This window comes from Lonchura striata, chromosome 5, assembly GCF_046129695.1.
Source record: "Lonchura striata isolate bLonStr1 chromosome 5, bLonStr1.mat, whole genome shotgun sequence".
NCBI lineage: Eukaryota > Metazoa > Chordata > Aves > Passeriformes > Estrildidae > Lonchura > Lonchura striata.
In genome coordinates this window covers 2,805,134-2,828,198 of record NC_134607.1, presented here as the reverse complement: position 1 = coordinate 2,828,198, position 23,065 = coordinate 2,805,134, and the positions used below count along the sequence as shown (strand labels likewise).

At 39.9% G+C, this 23,065-nt stretch overlaps 1 protein-coding gene across 4 annotated transcripts in view; it reads right to left on the bottom strand.

Moving 5' to 3' along the window:
* MPPED1 (metallophosphoesterase domain containing 1) overlaps positions 1 to 23,065 on the bottom strand; it is a 62,611-nt gene that overhangs the window by 5,502 nt on the left and 34,044 nt on the right. For all 4 annotated transcript variants that reach the window (XM_021535499.2, XM_021535500.3, XM_021535501.3 and 1 more), the window contains exons 5-6: positions 6,000 to 6,115; positions 1,290 to 1,403 (exon numbers count right to left, since the gene is read on the bottom strand). In XM_021535499.2, coding sequence (XP_021391174.1) covers positions 1,290 to 1,403; positions 6,000 to 6,115 — 230 coding nt within the window. The remainder of the gene's footprint in view (positions 1 to 1,289; positions 1,404 to 5,999; positions 6,116 to 23,065) is intronic.

Genomic DNA, 23,065 nt, shown 5'->3' with positions numbered 1-23,065 from the left:
GCAGAGTTTCCTTGGCCATGACCTCAGTGGAGTACTGGCTATACTGGGAAAACCAGAATTTCAGCCAGAGCCCCTGCCATGCTGCTTGTCCCTTCCATGGGTGGATCAGCAGCAAGCCCATGTGCAGAGGTATTTTTTGGCAGACATGGCAGTGCAGAGAGGGAATAGGGCAGAAACATCTCTTAGAAGCACCTCTTCCCCCTAGATGTTCAGTAAATGACTGCTGCAGATGTAGCTATGCTCACTCCGAGGAAGAACTCATCTGTTCAAATCATGAATTCTCTCTACAAAGTGCAGCTTCGTTTGCACAGGCTGCCTGCAATGGGAATTCTCCTCTGCAGAGATTTAGCATCCCACTGAAAAACAAGCTCTGCAGTTCCCCATTTGTTTTCTCTAAATTATGATAGTTAACAAGAAGAGTACCTTGTTTCTGTGTTTTGATACCTACTGTGCCAACTACATTAATTCACAGGATTTACTATTCTATGGAGGTGCTATTCTCTTCCCTCGAGAGCCAAAGTTGGACTTGGTTTTAGCAGATGTGATTTTGTTTACCTGCCTGAAGCTTCATGGCTTGCTGTTTGCTTATATCCCCTGCAACCCTCTTGGCTTATAATTTCTGAAATGACAATGAGTTTGAACCATATTCACCAGCTCTCTTGCTTGGAATATCAAAGACTGCTCTAGCAGCATTATTTGTTTACTCTGTGATTTAAAAACACTTTGGACATTAACCAGGCATTAACAGGTCACTGCAGATGAGACACATGAGGAGAATGGACTTAATCCTTGAGCTATGAAATAATGATCTGAACATCTTATCCATTAATTTTACAACAGTTATTGTACAATCTTGAAGATCAAGCCTTAGAAGCACCCCTCAGAACATTCCTACCCCTTTTACAACCACAGAAGCTAACACACAGAGATCTTACATGAATTATTGTGAAGCACAGATTCTGCTGAGGAAAAAAAAATCCCTCCATCCTAATATTTAGTCACTTTCTGTAACTGCTGGACTTGTATTCTTATTTTAAAATTCACATTAAAGTACTCATCCCTGTGAAGGGAACATCAGCCTGTTTTATAGATGTAGAAAATGAAAGATAAGCTCAAGTACAAGTATTGAAATGTGGATATCAGCCAATTTCACCTCTATATATACAGCTAAATATGTATGTGAATTCAAGAAGTGCTTCAGTTCAGACATTCAAGTTTGAAAATGCTGGTTAAGCCTTCTCTGTTTGCCATTTCTAAATAAATATATATAAAAAGACATGTGTTCTAACCTTCATGGATATGTCCAAAAACATGAAGCCTTGGCTGTATTCGTCTCTGGACTGTGTTCAGCAGCTCAACACATCCTACTCGTTGCATTTTCTTAGGGACCCAGTCTAGAAAACCTTTGGAAAAGAAAGGAAAGCTTAAGAGAAGACAGGTAATCCACAAAGCTGTGCTGTTATACATCATTTTGGAGATTTCATGTCTCATGGCTTTTTACAAAGAGCCACAGAAGAATTTAAACGGCAAAAACTGTGTCTGCCTTGGTATGCAGAAGAGGAAGGAAACAAAAATACTGGCCGAAAACCATAAAAGCTCATCTGGATAAAAAGGACTATGATAACTCTTTCCAGTTTTTTTCAAAGAATAAAAATAATCACTGCAATCAAAGCATTTTTTGCACTGTTAATGGGATAACTCGATGCTTTACCCCTTTTTCTTCCTGAAGAGAATGAGGTGTAAAGTGCAGTAAATTCAAAGGGAGCCTTTAAAGATTTTAAAAGAAAATTTAACATTTAACTATTTAAAATCAGTCCTGGGACCTACTTTTCTGATTGAACACTTGAACCAACCTAATGGAATCTGTGCTGCCAATACTACAGCTATATTGTCATCACATTGAATCCTACAGTAGTGGAGCTCAGGTGAGGAATCCACTACATGCCCAAAAAGTGACATCCTCAAGTTAAACTACTTCATGGCACAGCAAGCCCTGCTTCCTAAAACTGATGGATCTCAGATGGGAAGAGAAACTCAGGTCTTTTGCAGAAGATAAATATTTAAGTGCTGCATTTATTTGCACAAAAATTGTGTAAAAATTTATTTCTTACAAAAATAGACAGAAATGTTACATCAACTTGCCTCTTTGTCTAAAAATACTGCAGGGGGAAGTTTACTGCCAATTGAAGTCCATGTTTCTTTCCAAGTAGTAGTATAAGGAGGATGTTGTATTGGAGTGTTTGCAACAATCAATCTGTTTTCTCTCTATTGTTCAGTCATTTTCATCAGGCTCAGTTTTGGAAACCTAGAAGATAAAATCTTCCTGGTTTTATTTTGTTGTTCTGACATTTTCCCTGTGCGCCTGTCATAGCTTTGCATCTCTTGGATTTTCTGCAGTAGTGTGAATATATTGTGCTTTTAGCCAGAGGTACAGAGCCTGGACCTGGTTTTCATACATTTACTTTTGATGTCCACTCAAGCATGGCTAAGCAGCCAACCAACTGATTTAAAAGACCAGAAGTGTGGTATTCAAGCTCTTGGAAAAGCTCTCAGATTTGCTAGAGCTTCAGGGTAGGTTCACACATTGAGAAATACCTCTTTAGCTGCCAGTGCTTGAAAACTGGGCTCAGTAAACTGTGAGGTTTTACCGAAATGGCAAAAGTTTGCACTTGTTTCATAGCTACTGAGAGAGCTAAGTTCAATTTTCAGATTAAAAAAGGCCAGGAATGGGGCATCCTAAGTGCTAAAAAGAGGAAGTTCTGATCATGATCAAAGACCTGGAGGTACTGTTTGGCACCTGTCAGGGAATGTAGAAAAAGAAAGCCCTGCTGACCTACAGCCAGGCTGAGCAATGCTCACTCCTGCTGAATTCACATGTGCCATCGAAGGGAGGTCAAAATTCACCAGAGAAAAACAGTATTTATGATGTCAAAGTGAGGCCAGCCATTCCTCTGGAATAAAGTCGTGTTTGGAGGTTTTTTTCCCAGGGTAAACATATTATAGCCATAGGTTTTATTACTCCAATGATTTGAAACAGTTAATTGTCAAAATGTCTGCAGTGAACATAGAGCCAAAAGTATTTCCACTTCAAAAACTTCACAAACAAAAATCCATAAAATTAACTTCTCCATTAAATTAAGCATTATTTATGTTGAACATGTTTTTGTTTACATGCATTATCACCCTTCTGAAGCCTTCCCATATGTTTGCAGCTTATTATGTACACCTGACTACACAGACTAAGAATAATTGATTACACCTAGCTAACAATTAGAGTTCATCTGAGGGGTTTTTTAATGTTTGGTTACTTGAAACAGGTTTCTGCAGCTGTCAGGAAAGTATAAATCTTTGCCACAGACTATCAAGCAGACAGCTGCAAATGAAGACTTAAAGGTGAAATTAAATTAAAATCAAAGAAAAGAAAGTGAACTTTTGGAAGAGAAATAAAAGAATCATAAATTGAGGTCTTTAGGAAAGAAAAATATGCTGATATGGAAATGAGCATTAACACTGATCCCATAATCACAAATTCTACATTTCATAAGCTATGAAAGACATTGCATATCTTTGTTAATACTAATAAACAGGTTACTAATAAAATGGTCAAAAATAGCTGTTTTAACCCTTTTTCCCCCATCCTGTGTGAACCTCCCATCTATCCCTGCTCTGGTTTAATCCCAAAGCACTACTCTAAAACAGAAGAGAAAAATTATTCGGATTTTTGTTATGTGACTAAATGAAAAACAAAGTTCATTAACTCTTAGTGGTGTTTCTGCAGCTAAATAAGACCATTTCAAATCTATGTAATAATGTAGTATTAATTAATTCAGGAGGATGCACACTCTTGAAGTGAGGAAATCTGAGAGCAGCACAGAAAATGGATGATGGGCAGAATTTAGGCAGCCATGCTAAAGAAAAAACCCCAGAATTTGCAAGAGGACTGATTGCTATTTGTGATCATCAGAAACAACTCTACTGAGGTTCTGAATTCCAAGATCAGAATAACAGGAATCAGCTTTCTGATTAAAATAATTGGCTGGGAGGTTCAAGGAGGATGCTGTCTCCCAAAGGATCTTGGACAGAGCTGCACAATGAGGTGGTTTTGTAAGTTAAGCAGAGTGTTAAGTTCTTTGAAGTGTCATATATTTGTTGCCATGGGTGTCAGGGAGACCAACAGCTCCTGCCCTCAGGCAGAGGGTTCTGTGCTTGAGTCATCTATTAATGCATCAATAAGAGAAAGACAAAGAAACAGGAACTTCTGGAAAAAAAAAAATAAAAAGGAAATTCTTGGGGGATGATTGAAGGTAAAGAATTTAAAAAAAAAAAAAAAAAAGGAACACATACTGAGCCATGGAGATGGGGGGAATTCACATTACTCTGTTACAATCACTGGAGATGGGTGGCCCTTCCTCAGAATTACTGCAATTATTAATTTACTTTTCAATTATTAAATTTGCAATTAAATTTATTACTGAAATCTGTCTGTTGAGTGCCAGCTCTGCAGTGCTCTTTAGGTGTCCTCCTCCCTCTGCTGATGCCTGAGGCTACTGGAGAGGCCTGGTGGCTAAAGCAGCAAGGTGGCTGAATCTTTCCACTTTCTAATATGAGATTTCAAGTGAATCTTCAGTCAGCTGAAGGTTGGATTGTTTAACAGCTGGCCAGCTGGCTTTAAAAGGGGTTTTCAAAGTGCTGAAAAAGCTTCTGGAAAAGTTTTAAATATGACTTATAAATAAAACTACATGAAAGACACAGCATTGTGGCTTGGACCCTAGCAGGGATTACCCCCATACCAATGGCTTGGAGCAGATATCTCGGGGCTGAAACACTTAATTTCTGACATCCACTTTTACAGTCCAGGCTCATATTAAAATCAGTCCATGGTATGGCATGAGACTCCACTTAGGTGAAGAATCAAAACACACACCCCTAACTGTGAGAAACTCTGCTCACAAAGAACTACTTTCCCCCAGGATTAGTGAGCAGTGGAATGCAAACATGTCTTTCTAAAGAAAACAAAACACAAACCCTTTAGATACTTTCTCCTCCAAGCTCTGAAAGAGAAGAAAGGGTGGAAGATGAGGGGTTTAGCTTCAGGAAATTGGGGAATCTAAAGGTTTAAAGAAACCAACTGCCTTCATTTCACTCAAAGCACAGTAAGGCTCAGCAGAACACTTGAGTATATGCTTCTTGTTCAAGTCCATTTATTAAATTAGTGAGAGTCAAACACACAGTCACATTGAATATAGACTGCTATATGTTAAATGCATTGAAAAAAAGCTTAAAAGCCTTAAGCCTTTACTGAATCTGGACAACTTTACATGATTGTATTATTTGTGTAGTAAAGGTAATGTCAACATTTTCTAGGAGTACAAGAAATCTCTTATAGATAGGTAGCTTTTATATTACCTATATTAATAATAATTGGAAAATGCACATGCAAAACTATTTCTTTTTGATCTGTTCATGTTGCCAAATTGTATAAAGATAAGCAATTCAACCATCCTGTCCAAAGAACAGGCAAACAATGGGGAGCATCTGGGTGTGTGAGGCAGAAGGTGCACCAAGTCAGCATGATGAGGCAAAAAAGAGATTCTGGGTAATCATTGGTGGGGGAATGCAGTAGGAAGTCAGGAAGAAAGTGATAAAAAATAAAATCCTAATCCTGCATTTCTCTTCAAACAGGCTCCATGCTTTCAATCTAGTAATTTCACCAATGGCAAATTAGAGATGTGCATAGGAAAACTAGACCCTGCTTATTTGTAAAGCATATTATGGCTTTATGTGTGAACATTTTTATTTTTAAAGCCATTATTTAATTCCCTGCCATTGAGCAGAGATATCATAAGTAATCATGAGCTGAAGTCTTGGTGCTGCTGAAATCAGTATGCATGTTGCTTTTGACTTTTGTAAATCAGGATTGTACTCTTTTTCTAAGGAGAGCCATCAGTTACCATATAATCATCTGAAATACACATCTAAGAGCACTATTATTTTCTTACCGAGAGGTGGTCCATGTGTTATAAGAATATCTATTCCATCTGGAATAAGGTTCCATTTCTCTAATAGTGCTTGGCCTCGTGGAAGATTAAAGCCCCAGCCATAAAACCAAGGTTGCCTGCCAAGAGAGGAGGAGAATGTCTTCAGTGCTACTTCCATGTACTGGTTATCTAATTAAAATACTGAGGTTGACTCTTTACTACCATGGAATTTGAAGACACAAATAGCATTCATTTTCTTCTTTGTGTGCACAGTAATCCCCTCTTTCCATACAAGCAGTGCAGTTTAACTTGTATGGCAAACACGAGCAGTCCTCCCCGCTTTCAGTAGACAGCATAGAGTAAAATATTCACAGTATTGCTGCAACTACTTACAAGCCCTGGATACCAAGATCTCCATGTGTGGATTATCACGCTGACTCTCACAAATTTTAGAAGAACAGCTGTCCCAGACACCTCCACGTGATTTATACTTCACATTGGCTCCCAGCATCTTTGGCCCTTAGCCTATGACCAGCTGGGCAAGGACAGACCCTGGCACCATGACAGATCCTGCTCCAAAGTCAGAGACATCGTCTCTGCTGCTTTGTTTCCCTAATTGGATAGATCCCATCAGAACAAGAATCCTGCTGCCTCTCTTACACACAAATTTCTTCTGTCCTCTGGTGTGCTGACTTGCTTTTAAGTAAGACTTTCCATACTCGGGATTCCTTATCAGACAGACATTTACATTTCTTAAAATGTACTCATGGAGCAGCTCATCATGGAGCAGTGGGACTGTAACACTGCCAGTCAGAACATAATTTATCAGTATCTTGCTATCCCATTGATTAAAAAACTATATTTCACAGCAATTATATCACAGTGTTAAATTATGTCTTGCTGACTAGGCTCCAATTTTAGGTCATAAAATTGAGGGGTTAGTTTTAGGCTGGAAGTTTTAATAATTTCTTGACTGACGTCCTGTGGCCATACCCATACTTGAAGAACAATGAACAAAAGGTTTTTCTTCCACAGACAAAAAGAGGCTCAACTACTGATGACTAAAAGGCTTTCTTTCTCATCCCCTGCCTCTTCATCACATGTCCTGGATAACCAGGGTCTTGAGAAACAGGTGTCCCAGGGGAAAAAAAAGGTGAAACTTGGGATATATATTTCTGCTATCTGGACCAGAAATATATATCCCAGCCTCCAGAAGCTGTGATGAGGGAGGTGACGAAGGTGTGTGAAGGACAGATGCCAGCAGTACTAGCAGTGAAGCACAAATCTTATTCTGAGTAACTTTGCTCAGGCCAAGACAGCTGGCTGAGTAAAAGACACATCCCTACATCAGGCCACAAACTCACACTTTTCTGGTTACCTGTTCAGCATTCCAAGCTGCCTTTCTTTACCTTCCTCCTGCCAGGGTCTAGAGAGAGGCTCAGGGGAGACCTTATTTCTCCAAAGCTTCCTGAAAGGAGGTTTTAGAAAGGTGGGAATTTGATCTCTTCTCCCAAGTAACAATAAATAGGAGAAGAGGAAATGGCCTAAAGTTGCACCAGGGGAGGCTTAGATTCGATATTGGGAACAATTCTTCACTGATAGGTCAAGTGGCTAAGTCACCAAGTCTGGAAGCATTTAAAAGATGTGTAGATGTGGCACTTGGGGACATGGTTTAGTGGCGTCAGGTTTATGGCTGGACTCGATCATCTCAGATTCTTTTCCTAAACAATGATGGGATTCTCCTAACTGGCTTGTTGTGCAGCAAGGTACCAGCAATGTTACCATGTGACATTGCCACACAGCAACCACACAAGCTCTGTGCAGATGAATATGCCCCTCCTTACATTCAGCTCACCACTGAGATAAGGAAATTATTTTTACCACACAGGAATGCCTCAAAAATTTAAAAAAAAAAATGAACTTTGTGAGGTTCTTGGATATTACAGAAGTAGGAGGCTTCATAAAAATGTACAGTGGTTCGCTTTTTCTAAACTCTTCATCCTTTCCTGCCTTGGGATTGCATTCCACACCTAACAAGTATTATTCTTTACCAAGATAAAAATACACAACTGTTGGGCAAATTGTCTGTAGGCCCAGGGCACGTTTTCCAGCACCAAGATCTCACTGTCAAAATATTTGCAAGGGCAAATAGGTGGCAAAAGAAGTGTCAGCACAGTACATCATGTGTTGCAAGTCACTGACAGTTTCAATGGATATGCTTGGGGTGGGCAGGGACAGGATTGTCACTAGGTTCCAAATGGGAAGCGAGAGCAGGCACCGTTCCACAGGTGTGCCAGACACAGAAAAGAAACCAGTGGGAAAGACCAGTGTTTGCCCAAGAATCACAGGTCAAAAACTCACAGAATAATTATTTCAAGACTACAGTGAAGCATTTTTCAAGAGACATAATCATGACTGCCACAGGTCTCACCAGAAGTCAGCTTAATGCTGCTGAAATCCAGACGACAACAAACCACATAGGCAGCTGTGAGAGCCTCTGCCTGCCTCTACCAGGGCTGGACTACACATGGCCACTTTGTAAAATATCCCATTTCCCCTTATGAATAGGCATGATCTGCTTATTAAGACAAGAAGCACTTTCCCGTGTCCTTCCCTCCTCCCTCCCTCCCTCGCTCCCTTTGTGGTGACTGCAGCGGGGCTGGTAAGTTATGCATGCTGGAGCTGTTCTTTTGTGAAGGGGAGATGTTACAACTTGTGTGATTTGCCATTATGCTGTCTTTTGTGACAATCCTGAGATGGAAGGAAATGTCTGGAATATTTCTGGCAAAAAAAAAAAAAAAAAGAAGAAAAAAAAAAAGGAAAAAAAAATATCTCAGGTCCAAGAAAGGATTCAGCGGAGGATGTTGGCATGCCTTACATTGGAGAGAAGAAAGACAAATCACACACTTCAGTGCCCCCACCCCCAAAAGCAAAAACCATCTTTATAAGCATATAGGGATTTTATAAATCCCCAAGCCCCTTCTTCTGGAAATTTATTACAAAACAGCTATCAAAGTTTCTGAGTAGGAAAAAAGCCTGCTTCTCTAACACCCAATATCCAGCCTATGACCTGGATATCATGCAAAAGCAACTTTGTCTAAAATTTGCCTTTATGATAGAACCTGAAAACAAAGTTAAATTCTTTATATTGAGTACTGAATTTCTGTATTCCCAGTTAGTGCTTACTCAGGAAAAGTGTAATTATTTTTATAATGTATTTTTCAATAACATTACATTTGACAAAGAAGATATTGTCATGTATGTTCTACAAGAGAAAAATCTACTATCATCAGAAAAAAAAAAAGAAACCAACCCAAGAAAAATTTATTTGGCAATTAAAGACATACATCATTAAGGTATTTCACCTTTGAAGTGAAGAACTCATCTGTAGAAATGTACTTTGATTTAGGTCTTACCTTTTCAAAGGGAACAGTTTTAGTGTCTCCAACACTCTACTGAAATTCAACCAGTTTATTATTTTGATAAGAATAATGATTGTCTACATGTAAGATTCAAGGGGGAAAATACATCAGAGGTGAATTTGTTTACAGCACAATTAACCTTATGTTTAAAACATTTGAGCAAGTTTTGCAGGCCAAATAATCTGTCACACAAAAAGGGCTGAATTATCAGAGTTTGTGCTAGAAATCGGATGTTGCTTTATGTACTGAATTTCTATCTTTCTGTTCTAAAGTAACCATTGGAATAATTTTCTTACAGAATGATAGTTGCTATGACAACCATAGCAAATTTTCCTTTTCTGAAACAGATGTCTCATTTAGTTGAAAATTAGAATGTGAAAAACCCATGGGAAAAATTAATTCAAACTTTAACAGAACACTGACTACAATGTAATCTCTTATAGGTTAACCCCTTAACATCTTTTTGCACTCCTATAGTAACCTTCTCATAAATTCTAATTAAACCAGTTTAACCTCCTAGAAATGACCTTCTTAGCTATCATTAGCACTTTAGTTGTCTTTGAAAGGATCATTTCTGTTATAATAGTAACAGAAAAAAAGTCATACTAAAAAAATAATGGTCAAACATATTACCACCCTAATTATTTATTAACTTTCTTTTTCTTTTATTCTGCTACTACAGGAAAGAGCTGACATGTAGTCCAAGAATTCCTTTGTCATTTAAATGGCACTTAACTTAGTTTTACATGTGATCTACTGCAAAAGGTGGGGATGCACCACACATATCTGACCTGCCCTTTATGTGAAAACTGAAGGTTTTTCATTTTCAAACCAGTGGTACCCATCTCAATCTGACAGGCATCTCAATCTACAAACAAGGGACACTTGACTGGGGGGAAATATCAATTCACCTGGATTTTTCTATTACAAGCAATGAAAGACTTAAATTTGATTCTTCATTGATTTGATTCAATTTAAACCTTTTAACTCAAAGAATGGCTTCCTTCCTTTCCAGCTCAAGGGGACTCCTCACAGTACCTGGGCACCCCTGCAAACATTGTACCTCCTAATTTCTATTGTTTCCTATAAAAATATTTTCTGTTTTTCTGCAGCTGAAAGGCAAGTTTTCTCACTAGAATTCCTTTGCTTACCAAATACATTTCAAAGGTTCACAAACACATGCAACTTGCTCCAGTCTTTTCTCCACAACAGTTGTCATTTTTCTCCTACAGGAAAATAAACAGATATTGGTTGGTGACTGTCAAGAAGATCAGTGGGAAAAGAATGGACCAAATCACCTTTCTCAATCCTGCTCCTCTTCCTGAAAGAAACAAATATTCCATATTTAGAAGACTGGACTGAAAGCCATACTGGTAGGAGTGACTGGTCAAAGGCCATGGAGCATGAAAAGCAGATCCTACAGTGGCAAACACAAGCAAAACTGCAACATATCCTGATTCCCAGCCCAAGAAAACTCCCTGCTGGACATTTAAGTCTAATTTTTCCTGGTCTTGATATCCTCTTACTATCACAATTAGCTACAGTCCTGAGAACATGGGTGTACAGTACTATCTACACTGCATACCTTCCCTGGTGTGCAAGTTCTTCAGGTGTTCATATTTTTACATTCCCCTCTACTGAATAAGCTGAAATTAACCAATCACTTCGTTTGCCTTTCTGGCCTTTCCTCAATAAGTAATTAACTATTTTACTGAGTATTTCTATCATATTTTTGGTGGATTTTTTTTTTTTTTTTTTTTTTTTTGGTTTTGGCCATTTCATCTAAAGTAGTTATGAAATAACACAGACGTTTTTATCTTTTCTTCCTTGCATGCAAAAGGGCCATCCAAAGCAGGAAGGGAAAGGACAAAAGCAGCTATCAGGCCATTGGTGGTAAGAATGACTGGCAGGGCACTGTTCATTTATAGGCTTTGAAATTGCATTCAGATCCCTGGTATCTGAGCCAAACATAACTGAGATCTAAGGAAAAACATGTTTCAGAAATCTTCAGGAGCATTAGAAGATTTATATAATGAATAACTTCTATGTAAGAGATGCAAGGGTGATGTGACTTTTAGGGAACAGCAGTGTGCAAAAAGAATTAAACTGTGCAAAAAAAGAAATTTATTTTTTTTATTCTTAATATTGAAGCCAGATATTTTTTAATGAAAGGTAAGGCCTAGTACTTATAACTTATAAATGGAAATGATGCAACTCAGATCCTCTACTGGCCATAACACACTACTCTGCTTCCATGGGGAAGTTTGCCTTACTTGCTTTGCATCCAAGGTTGTCATTCTTGAAACTCTGAATCAAATTAAATTATTGTTTTCACAAAAAGAAAGAAGGATAAAAATCTAAGTATGGCCCTTTGTCAGTAATTATTTCTCTTGCAATTCGAGTTACACATGAAATCATTCATCTTTTGTTTAGTAAAGGATTTCATACAGCTCTGACTGCAAAGAAGAAAGAATGAGCTATGACTAATAGGAACTGATCATTTCTAAACATTAATCTGTTATATAACAATGAAAAATAAAATGAAATCTACTTTATCTTCCTAATAAGAAAACAAGAAGGTAACAAGTAAGGAGGAAAATTAATGAAAGACTGAATTTAAAATATGCCAGTACCAAATGCAGATAGTTTATCTCATCCTTCTGGAAGGCAAATTATTATAAACCATTTGATATTTTTTAAAAATAATAAAGGAAACAAAGGTAGAAGCTAATTTGGAATAATTAGTCAAAAGATTCAATGCTGAGGGTGCAGATGTAGAACAGTACAGACTTTCAGAACAGTCTTAGGGATTTAGTGCAGAGATAAAGTCTTGAGTTCCTGATGTCTCAGAGCCTGTTCCTCCAGTCTCTTGAATTCTCAGGATGTAAAAGTGCAGATACAGCCAGATTATCCAGCCAATATTTGAGATACTGATAGCTGGCAGTCACAGAAAGAAGGGTCAGGAGGAGAGTCAGCAGCCCCTCTGTTCTTAGTACAGTCACCATCTCACTTTAAATGCAAAACCTGCCAAGAAGGGGCCAACCCAGAAGGAAAAAAAAAAAATTTGATGCCCATCAAATTAAGAAAAGAAAAAGAATGTTCTTCCACACTTCCAGCTAGCTGGTGTTTGTGGTAGTCCCCTAAGACACTGCAGGGGTTGGCCACCTGAGGAGGTGGAATACCCCTTTTAGGGCCTCTCCCAGATGAAACATGACTAAAATATGTAGGATATATAATAGGTGCCCTGAGAAACAACAAAAAAGGCTCCCACTGAATTGCTGAGCCCCCCAGTTACAGCTGGGCCCAAGAGTTACTCTGTTTAGTAACTCACCAGGTTTACATTCTTGCCTCAAAACACCAGGAGTGATCAGGCCATATGGACTAGCTATCTGCCATTTCTTTTCTGATTTCCTTCCCTTTTTATTTTTCTTTTTACCTTCTTTTACTTAAAAAATTCAAATTCATTTTGATTTAAACAAGCATGAAAACTCTTCCAAAATGAATAAATTAATGCAACGTGTGCATATATGCATGAAGTGCATTATTATTAATGATTCCAATCTAGCAACACATGAACTTAGTTCTTGTTTAAAAAAGTACATACTGATAGTTCATATGCCATGTATCTACCTGAAGTGAACAAAATCCAAGCAATCCTAAATTCCATGTTTACATTTTTCCACAGCCCTAAATTCACACCACAGTGCAGTGGTAGAAACAAACTGCTGCAATATAGCTTTCTATACCAAAATGTATATGTTTAACAGCTATCCTTCAGCTATCTAGGAATCTGAGATACCTTAAAAATTTAATTATCTGATGTAGATTACACAATTAGAAACATATGACACACACAGGTGCAACCCTCTGTTGTAATATCCAGAGAGCTTTGTCTGAACTCAGAAGAAGAAAAGGGAATTTAGGACCTTCTGAAGGACAAGAAACTCAAGAGGACTACAAGGATGTTGTGGGTTATGCAGGGGAAAAAAGTAGAAGTGCCAATTCCCAGAGAAAGCCTAATCTGCCTATTAAAAGGATCTAATCTGCCTAAAAAAAGGATGACCAAGGAGAATCTTCACCTTTTATTGGATGCAGGTGGAAACATGGTGGCAAGGACTGAGGACAAGGCTGAGGTACTGTGTTGGAACTTTGACTTGGTTTAGGAGTTTTGTGTGGTGGTAAAGTTTTTTTTTTTAATTTGTGTTTTAAAGGAAATTTAAGTAGTTTTTTGTTGGTTGGTTTTAAGGTGGTTTATTGTAAGCTATTTAAAAGATTGGGTTTTTTAGCTACTATGGTTTGGTTAGTAGTTTAGGTGGAGGTACACACACTCTTGATACTCTGTTGGTTGTTTGTTTTTTTTTCTTTTTGCTTTTTGTTGTTGTTATTTTTTATATGATATATTATGTGATATATGTTTATAGTTTTTTTTTTATATTTATTACTTATATTAAATGGTGCTTTTTTATTCTAAATTAATTTATAAATGCTAATATTATTAAGAATACGGAGGTAAGGAAGAAGAAAGAGGAGGAATAGGAGTGGCTTATATTATTTTATTTTAAAACTTTTTATTTTTATGTATAAAGTAAAAATCCCCCTGTTCAGGTGTTAAAACTCTTTTGTATAATATTAAAAATTATATTTTTTATTTTGTAATTATTTTTATTATAATATTTAAATTTTTGTGATTTTTTTTGTTTTATTTGTAAAGTTGGTAAATTATTTTATGGCTTAAACGTAAAATTATAGCTGTTTTTAGTTGTTTGCTAGGGTTTTAAATGTTTCTGACAAGGGCTAGGAATTTCTAAAACTGTTTGAGGGACATTCTGAGTTCCAGCAGTACTCAATACTTTCTCTGCCTCACTCTTCAACAGCCAGACTGGCTGTTCTCATTGTACCGAGCCCCTGAGCTGGGAAGGACAGGGAGCAGAATGGAGCCCCAAAATCCAGGGGGAAAGAAAGAGACAGTGACTGCTTCACCACAGAGACACCAAGTCAACAGGGCTGGATGGGATCCCAACCAGCCCCAGCCAAGGTGGGCTTGTGCCAGGCAGCTCCTGCTTGCCCCGAGCTCCGTCTGCAGCAGGGTGAGCCCTGAGCAGTGGAGGAAAGGCCATGGATGCGTTTCCCTGGATTTTAGGAAGCCTTTGGCACCGTCTCCCACAGCTCTCCTGGGGACAGCTGCTCGCGGCTGGGTGGGCTCGGCTTCCCCGGCTGTAAAAGCGGGCTGGGGAATGGCTCAGCACTGGGGCCAGTCCTGGTTCACAGTTCCATAGTCTTTATTGGTGATCTGGGCGAGGGGATTGAGAGTACCCTCGGTCAGTTCTGGGCAGCAGGGTGGGGTGTGGATGTGCCGGGGCAGGCAGGCTCTGCAGAGGGATCTGGCCAGGCTGGATCCATGGCCCAGGCCAGTTGTGTGGGGTTCAACAAGGTCAGGTTTGGATCCTGTCCTTGGCTCACACCAAACCCTGCAGCTCCAGGCTGGGCAGAGGGGCTGGGAAGCCGGGAAAGGCCCTGGGGGCGCTGGGGACAGGCTGGACAGGAGCCGGCTGTGCCCGGGGGCAGGAGGCCGATGGGCCGGGGCTGTGCCAGCCATGGCGTGGCAGCAGGGCCAGGGCAGGGACTGTCCCTGTGCTGGCACTGCTGGGCCACACCTCGGAGCCCGGGGCACCTGGGGAGCCGCAGCACAGGAGAGACATGGAGGGGCTGGAGCGTGTCCGGAGAAGGGAACGGAGCTGAGGGAGCTGGTGGGGCTCAGCCTGGAGCAAAGGAGGATCAGGGGGAACCTTCTGGCTCTGCACAGCTCTGGACAGGAGGGGACAGCCGGGGGGATCAGGCTCTGCTCCAGGAACAGGGACAGGACAAGAGGAAACGGCCTCAAGCTGTGCCAGGTTGGACACCAGCAGGAATTTCTCCATGGAAAGGGTGCTCAGGCATTGGAAGGGGCTGCCCAGGGAAGTGGTTGAGTCAGCAGCCCTGGAGGGTCAGAAGACGTGTAGATCTTAGGGACAGGGTTTAGTGTTGGCCCTGGCAGTGCTTGTTTTATGTTTGGACTTGATCTTAGAGACCTTTCCCAACCTAAACAATTCTATGATTGCTTCCAGTTTTCTCTGCTTTCTTAGTGGTGAAGGAAAATCCTCATTTTAATTCATTTTGAACAATGCTAATTTATTAAATGAAATAATATATGAACAGCAATTCCAAAGGAAGTGTTCTGATGTTAAAGCACTTTCACAAGTGGCAAATTACTTCTCCCCTTAAAAGTCAGTCAGGGAAAAGAGAAAGAACCCAGACAGCTTTGTTCGTTGCTGTGCCAGTTGCTCTATTTACAGGTCTTCATGTAGAGCCACCATTTCCTTCTTGATGTAGTAACACTTTTACTGTGTCAAAACCTGGGGAAAATGCACACATACAAGCTACCACGGAGTAGGGAGGCTGATTCTCACCAGGTGTAAATGGCTCAAAAGCTGGTGGAGCACTGCCAAGCTACTCCAGCTGAGAATCAGCTCCACATAGACCCACTCCAAACTAGCTGGCTATTTGTGTTTCTCTTGGAATATTGCCAAAGGCCTCATCGCAGTGCCCAACTGTGTTTACATCTTTGAAACATCCTGAAATTGCTGCTGTCTGGGACTACAGCTCAGACTACAGATAGAGCTGGTAGTCCTTTTGTTCAAGGAGGAAAAAAATGGGGGGGGAAAAACAGCAAAACAGCAACAAAAAAAGACACTTTAAAATCAGCTCTGTCTCATAAAATTAAACTTTCAAGTAAATGTGAAAAATAAAGAGAAAACTGCTGTGGGGGATAGCAATTTCGCTCTTGTGGTTTATGAACTGCAGGAAAGTGAAACCAATTCCCCATAGTGAGATTACAGGTCTCCTTTTCTACAGGTCTTAAATTAAAAACCAGCTGAATCCAAAGTGAGCTAGTTTACTGGATCAGAAGATTCAATTATTTCTGCTAAGTAACTGAACATGAACTACTTCCTTTTAATAATATACAACTAATAATTACTGCCCAAGAAAGGACTTTTTCCTACCAAGCTAATTAAACTAAAGCAATATATTTTTCAACTGCTCTCAAATTTAACTAAAGCGAGGAACATCGAAGAGCAAGTAAATGCAAATCTCCACTCACATGAAGAAATCAAAGCCACACAAAGTGTTCAGACAGTACAAGAAATAGGATTTGACCAAAATTGTTATGTTGAAATCAACATAGTTTCTGGTCCATATTCAGCATATATGCATGTGTGTGTCCTGCACACTTGTACAGACACGGTGGAAGAGCATTACTGCAAAGTGAATGCAAAGCACTTTTGGCTTCATTAACTGCTTAAACTCCCCCTGCAAGAGGTCACAGTGAAATTTGTTAAGGGACTGATCCATATCCCTAATACACAACATGCGAGAAGTGTCTAAAGTACTGATTTTCCTCTATTGTGATGCTCTGGGATTGAACTGTTCCAGACTCCTCAGCCCCAGGCAATGCTGAGAAGAAATTTTATTTGAGAGAAAATATTTTCTGGAATGTTCATCAGCAAGAAAAGGGAAAAATAAAGCTATATTCTAAACTGCTGTGACTCAGGAATACCTAATAACCTAATAACTAGAATTTATTGCATTGGTTTGACTGTGATGGTATTTATGGACTATAATAGGTGTAGTTCAGCCTACATTTTCATTTGTTCACATACATATTGCAGAGTTTATATAGTTAGTAACAACTATACTCCTTCAACATTATACAGAAAATTCACTTGGAGTTAGCAAATTTTTATTTTCTTCCATGCACTTTTTCCAGAAATGTTAATGATTCTTGCTAATTCATTTCAGTCACTTAATTTGTATGGAAGCATTCATTAGAAAGACCTCTCCTGAATTCAGTGTGATTGCTCACACAAGCAATAGCACCTGTATACTCAGAGCCTGCTGAATGATATTCACATCTCCTGTATTTTCAAGTCATGCAGAAAATGAAAGCTTTCCAAGACAAATTTATCACATAAAATGCACCAATTTAAGCTTTTTTTGTTTGTTTGTTAAACAAAAAAAAAAAAAAGGAGAAAAATGATCCAGTCATCCATTCCTGATGCTAAAACAGCCAAAATATTAACTCTCACTTTCTGCCACTGGAAGACCTTTCACACTCCAGAAGTTCCGTATCGTTCAGTTCTCCACACCACCTTGCCTGAACAGCTGAGCTTAATAGGTCAAAATAATTTTGCAGGAAAAACAATGCTTATGATCTTCCATATGCTGCAGACTAAATTACAAATGCATTGTGGTTTTAAGGAGTTTTAGTAGCACCACTTCCAAAATGGAAAATGGCTTCTTGTAGGTATGAAAGAGGAAAAAAATATCCCTCCAGCATTCTGTTAAAATACAATTAAACCTGTATCTATGTGTCTCAGACTGATAATATATTTTAACAGGATGATGAACTTTTCTTTCTGTCTTCTAAACATGTTGCTATTTCTTACACATCTGTCATGTCTTACCTACTTTATACTAAATGCCTGAAATAAAATATCTTCAGCATTCTCGCCACAGTAAAACAGTCACATCAGGTAGGCTTAGATGCCAAACTTCTCTCAAAAATTTCTGAAACCTGAGATGCCTCATTTCTAAATAGTGAGTAGTCTACTATTCCCACTGACTACATTAATTTTTTTCAAGAACAACGTCAAGTTTAACTAAATTACTCACTTCTATTGCCTGCCTCAATGTCACTAACTAAAACAACTCCAAATAGTTCCCAACTTTATCAGGGAACATCTACAACTTCTAAAACATTTCTGAGCAGGCATAACCCAGCAGTCTGTAATTCATCCAAGTCCAGGATTTCTGCATCCATCCAAACAAAACTGTAGCATAGACATGCAAATAAGCCACCTGCTCAGAAATCTACTTAATCTGAAGTTTGGAAGGGTTTTAGAGGGAATTTTCCTCAGGAAACAGTACAGAAGCAAGTGCACTTCAGTTATTTGTATTTTCATCTTTTGACCAAGTGAGGCTGCAGCACGAAAAGAACATAAAAGGATCAGGTATTTTACTAAGAAAAACATCTATTATGGTTTTGTCTAGTGATAAAAAATTTGATTCCCTATGTGGAAGATGCTAAATAGGTTTTTTGATTTGGAAGGGGACATAAGAAGTAAGGAGTGAAATGGTCACTTTGAGACAGAAGTTCTTACTCTCTGTGAATTCTGGGGTATGAAACCCACAGTGTGACACCTTGAGCTGCTGCTGCACCTCTGTATGGAAGCCACACTCCCAGCTTGGGAGGTTTATTATGTTAAATGAAGTCAGTATTTTATTTTAATACAGTTTCATTTTAATTGATGTTCACCTCAATGACTAAAAATTTGTACAAGGTCCCAGAAAGTAAACATTAGGTGATTCATCACTGGCAAAATGAAAGTGTGTCCCTCTCATGAAATGAATCTATACATCTTCGCTGACAGAAACTGAGTTCAGTAAGGAATGAAGGAGCTGTTCATGAAAAGATGGAGGAGGAAGGCACTGAAATGGAGACCTAGGTCCGGAGTCTGCGTGGAAACAAAATAAGGATGCCTCAGTTTGACCCTTTGAATGCTCTTTGAAACCGTTTTGATTACACATGGAAGTTACCAGCCTTTCTGTGCAAAGTGCACGTGCACACGTGCACATGCACACAGAAAGAAGAAAGAGAACATATGACAAGGAGTCAAATAACAAAGTCACCTACTCTGATAAAACACAAATCAGACAAGAAGATAACTGAGACAAGAGTTACACACCTACGGCTAAGCACAACCACACTGGATGCACAACTTGAGTAAAGACACTTGGCTGGAATAGTCCAGACAACTGCAGTGCACCAAAATGGACAACAGGTTGGAACCAGTTTCCAGCTCTCCAGCCAAAGGGGAATGATGATTTGGAGAATAAGGTCCCTGTCGAGGTTGCTTTGTGCTGACATTCACTAATGCAACCGGCATGTTGATGTCCTTTAGACTGGAAGGAATTCATTCTCTGACAAAGCCAGAGCTCACAGGATGAGCCTCACCCAGTTTGCTAAACTCAATAAAAACAAGACTTGAACAGAAAGAAACTGCTCCACACATACCTTAACTTTCTTTCCACAGTTCACAATTTTGGAAAAATACTGTGGCACCAGAGCTGTTGGTCCATGTGTATACATGCCAGGCCAAATCTAATCAATGCTGCATTGGAGGGAAGCTACAAAACCCCAGGAGTCCAGCCCAGGCATCTGTCACTGCAGGACAAATGGTCACAAATACCTTTCTAGGCTGACATTAATATTTGCTCTCACATCTTCCCTTACTGGGAAATTAAGAGTTTCTGGAGTTCAGAAGGCCTTTAACAAAAGAATGAAGGAGGAAATGAGAATACATAGACACCAGAAAAAGAAATGTACTTCTGCAAAAAGAAAAATGAGGTTCTGTTTCACAGGAATAGATCCCTCCAGAAAATTGAAGCCAAGTAAAAATCCACTCTGGATAATGAGTCTGGAGGCAATCTCATCCAAAAGGTCTTCTTTAAGTTATCCAGACCAATATGTCATTTAGAATAATGAAAATGTCATATGTTTGCAAGAGAGTTGTGATTGTTCCTTCCTTTCCCACATGGTGGAAAATGGAAAAAAGTGCAAAAGAGGTAAAATGCTCTCCTGCCATCTTCTATGCCTGTTTGAAAGCAGAGGAGGACCAAAGTTTCTCCTGGAGCTGTATACATCTGCTTACAACAATTATGGAAATCTAGGGAAAAGATCTCCTTCTGCTACTTGCATTTCTTTTGCACTTTCAAGTAAAATGTACACTCTTACCCTGCCACTAATGCACAATCATCCCCTTCTTAATAGAAAGGCCACTTGTCATTTTCCACCAGATCAGAGCATACACAGAGAATACCTGTGCTTTAGCAGATGCACATCTTTTCTACAAATCTCAGAGAACTGTTCTCATGTCAATACATAAATGCACATGCACCTTTATAGGCATTTGTTTTTACAGGGCATTTCTGAATAACTGCAAAAGGATTAATATACAGTGGGCTCATTCAGCAAGCACAGCACTGAATGCATCAGGTCTTTTTTGTGCAAACATAGTGTGTAATTGTGCAATTAAAATCTTTGGCAATTACAGAAACAAGAGAGGGTGGTATAGTTTATCTTCAAGCTGTAGCTAGTACTAAAACTCTTACCTGCAAAATAATCCTGGGGGGGGGGGGGGGTGATGAACTACAATAGAAAGCTGAAAATCTGTAACTCATTAGTAAATTATTAATATTTTTCCATGAATGATGTCATCATAGATTTAATACCCTGTCTGATAACATAGAACACTGAGTGATGACAAAGACCATCTGCTCCAAATCCAAATTCAAACTTCCACGGTTATCTCAGTTTCCTGACTTCTGAACCACCAGGGTTCAGATGTTGGGGCCATCTACTGCTTGTAGTGAATGTGATAACAACAGTAAACTCCCTGTTGCAAGGCTTTTGTTGATACCTGCCCATTTCAGGTGTCTGCTCACACACAGTTCTAGCTCCATAGTGGGATTGACAGAATCACAGAAAGATGGCTCAAAGAGGACTTCTGGAGATCTCCTGTCCAACCTACCAATCACTATCTGGTCAGCCATGACTGTCTAGCCAAGTCTTGGAAACACCTAAGGGTGTTGTCTCTGCCACCTCTCTGGTGTTCCTGCTTGCTATTTTTTACTTCTGTTACATGTGGGGTTTTTTTTTGGTTTTTTTTTTTTTGTTTTTGTTTTGGTTTTTTTTGTTTTTTATGTTACTGAAAAATAAATTAAAACCCTCTAGAAAATGGCTTCATCCTTGGGAATTCTTAGCAGTCCCAAGTACATTATGTGGAATTATTACGCAGAATCATTTGAGTTATTCTGTCTGCCAGTTTGTCTATCTTCATAACAGTTCAGAACAAAAGGGGAGTTTAAAAGTACTTTTCAACTAGAAGCTTTCCATTTTACAGTAAATGTTATTGAGGAACTAAAGTCTTCTCTTTTACATTCACAACAAGTACCGCTGCTGTCTGCACAAGATTGCTTCCAGGTCTGTGGATATGTTCTGACCATGCCCTGGGTTTTGCTGGGATGATTTCCTGTGACTAGTTTTTGCAAAAAAAAAAAATCAGGGTGTCCAAACTTTATACTGAAGACCCAACAGTTCCCAGCACCTGGGCTGTACTGAAGGAAGTGCATTTAGAGCAGTGGCAGCAGCTGAGGGGCGATGCTGCCCCTCTGCCCAGCCTGTGTGCACATCTGCAGGGCTGTGTCCAGCCCCGGGCCCCTCAGCACAGCAGGGCCATGGAGCTCCTGCAGCGGGGCCAGCGGAGGCTGCCGAGAGGATTCGGGGCCTGGAGCAGCTCTGGCAGGGAAAGGCTGAGGGAGCTGGGGCTGTGCAGCTGGAGAGGAGCCCCAGCTGAGAGGGGCCCTCAGCCCTGGGTGTCCCTGGCTGCAGGGAGGGCTCCGAGCAGGGCCCAGGCTCTGCTCTGGGGCCCAGCAATGGCACCAGAGCCACGGGCAGGGACTGAGCCCAGGAGGCTCCACCTGGGCAGGAGGCACAGCTTCTGTCCTGGGCAGGGACCCAGCCTGAGCAGATTGTCCAGAGAGACTGGAGAGTCTCCTCACTGGGGATATCCCAGACCCCTCTGGACACAATCCTGTGCCCTGTGCTCTGGGATGGCCCGGCTGGAACAGGGAGGTGGCACCATGACCCACCGTGGTCCCTTCCAGCCTGAGCCATCCTGGGATTCTGTGAAGCACATTGCATCCTTCTTGGCGCCCTGCTCATCCAGATCTGGCAGCCAGCCCCACGTGCGCTGTGAGAAGCATCATGCCCCTAGGCCAAACAACTACCCATTGCATTCAGCATTGCTCTGGACACATTTAAAATCTTGATATTCTTGAGTTTTTCAATGAATCTGCTAATGTTTTCACACTTCTCCTCCTCATCATCTATCCTGATAATCCATGGTCCAAGATACGGCTTTTGCAAGTATTAATTCCTAAGGCGTACTAATTCCTAAGTAATATTAATTCCTGCTTTTGTGCATTGCAAGTGGCATTGCAAAATGGCTGCTCCCTGCTCAATGATAACACTTGTGTAATTAACAATTAAGACAGTTCAATTTTTGTTAGTGAGTAGAGGCTCGATCTGGCACTTGAATTCTTGCCCTCGGAGCCCAGGAGAGTTAGAGCATTGGCTTCCGAGACAAAACACTGTCCCATTTCTTCTGTGTGATTAAAAATAAGCAATTGGTTTTTAGGTAATAATAGAGGACAAAGTACCAAGTGCTATTAAAAGTATTTAACCCCACTCAAGTGGTACATATTTAAACGACCTTAGAGACTGGCATGTTATACAAACCAATCAAGCTCTCATTGTTTAATTTGCAACTAAAAATTTTTAAATAGAAGTAAAATCTAATGTGTGCAGGTAATATATAAAAATGCAGATGGCTACAGGTAAAAGACACTAAGTTAATGCTGCTTGGCTTTCACTCAGACGTCACTCCAGCGTTCTTAAAGTACTTTGCAACTATTGATCAATGCATTTTATGAATGAGGGATATCTCTAGCTTCTAATTATTTCTACAAAAGGTGATGTAAGACAGAAGGTCAGCGCTGCAATTAGAA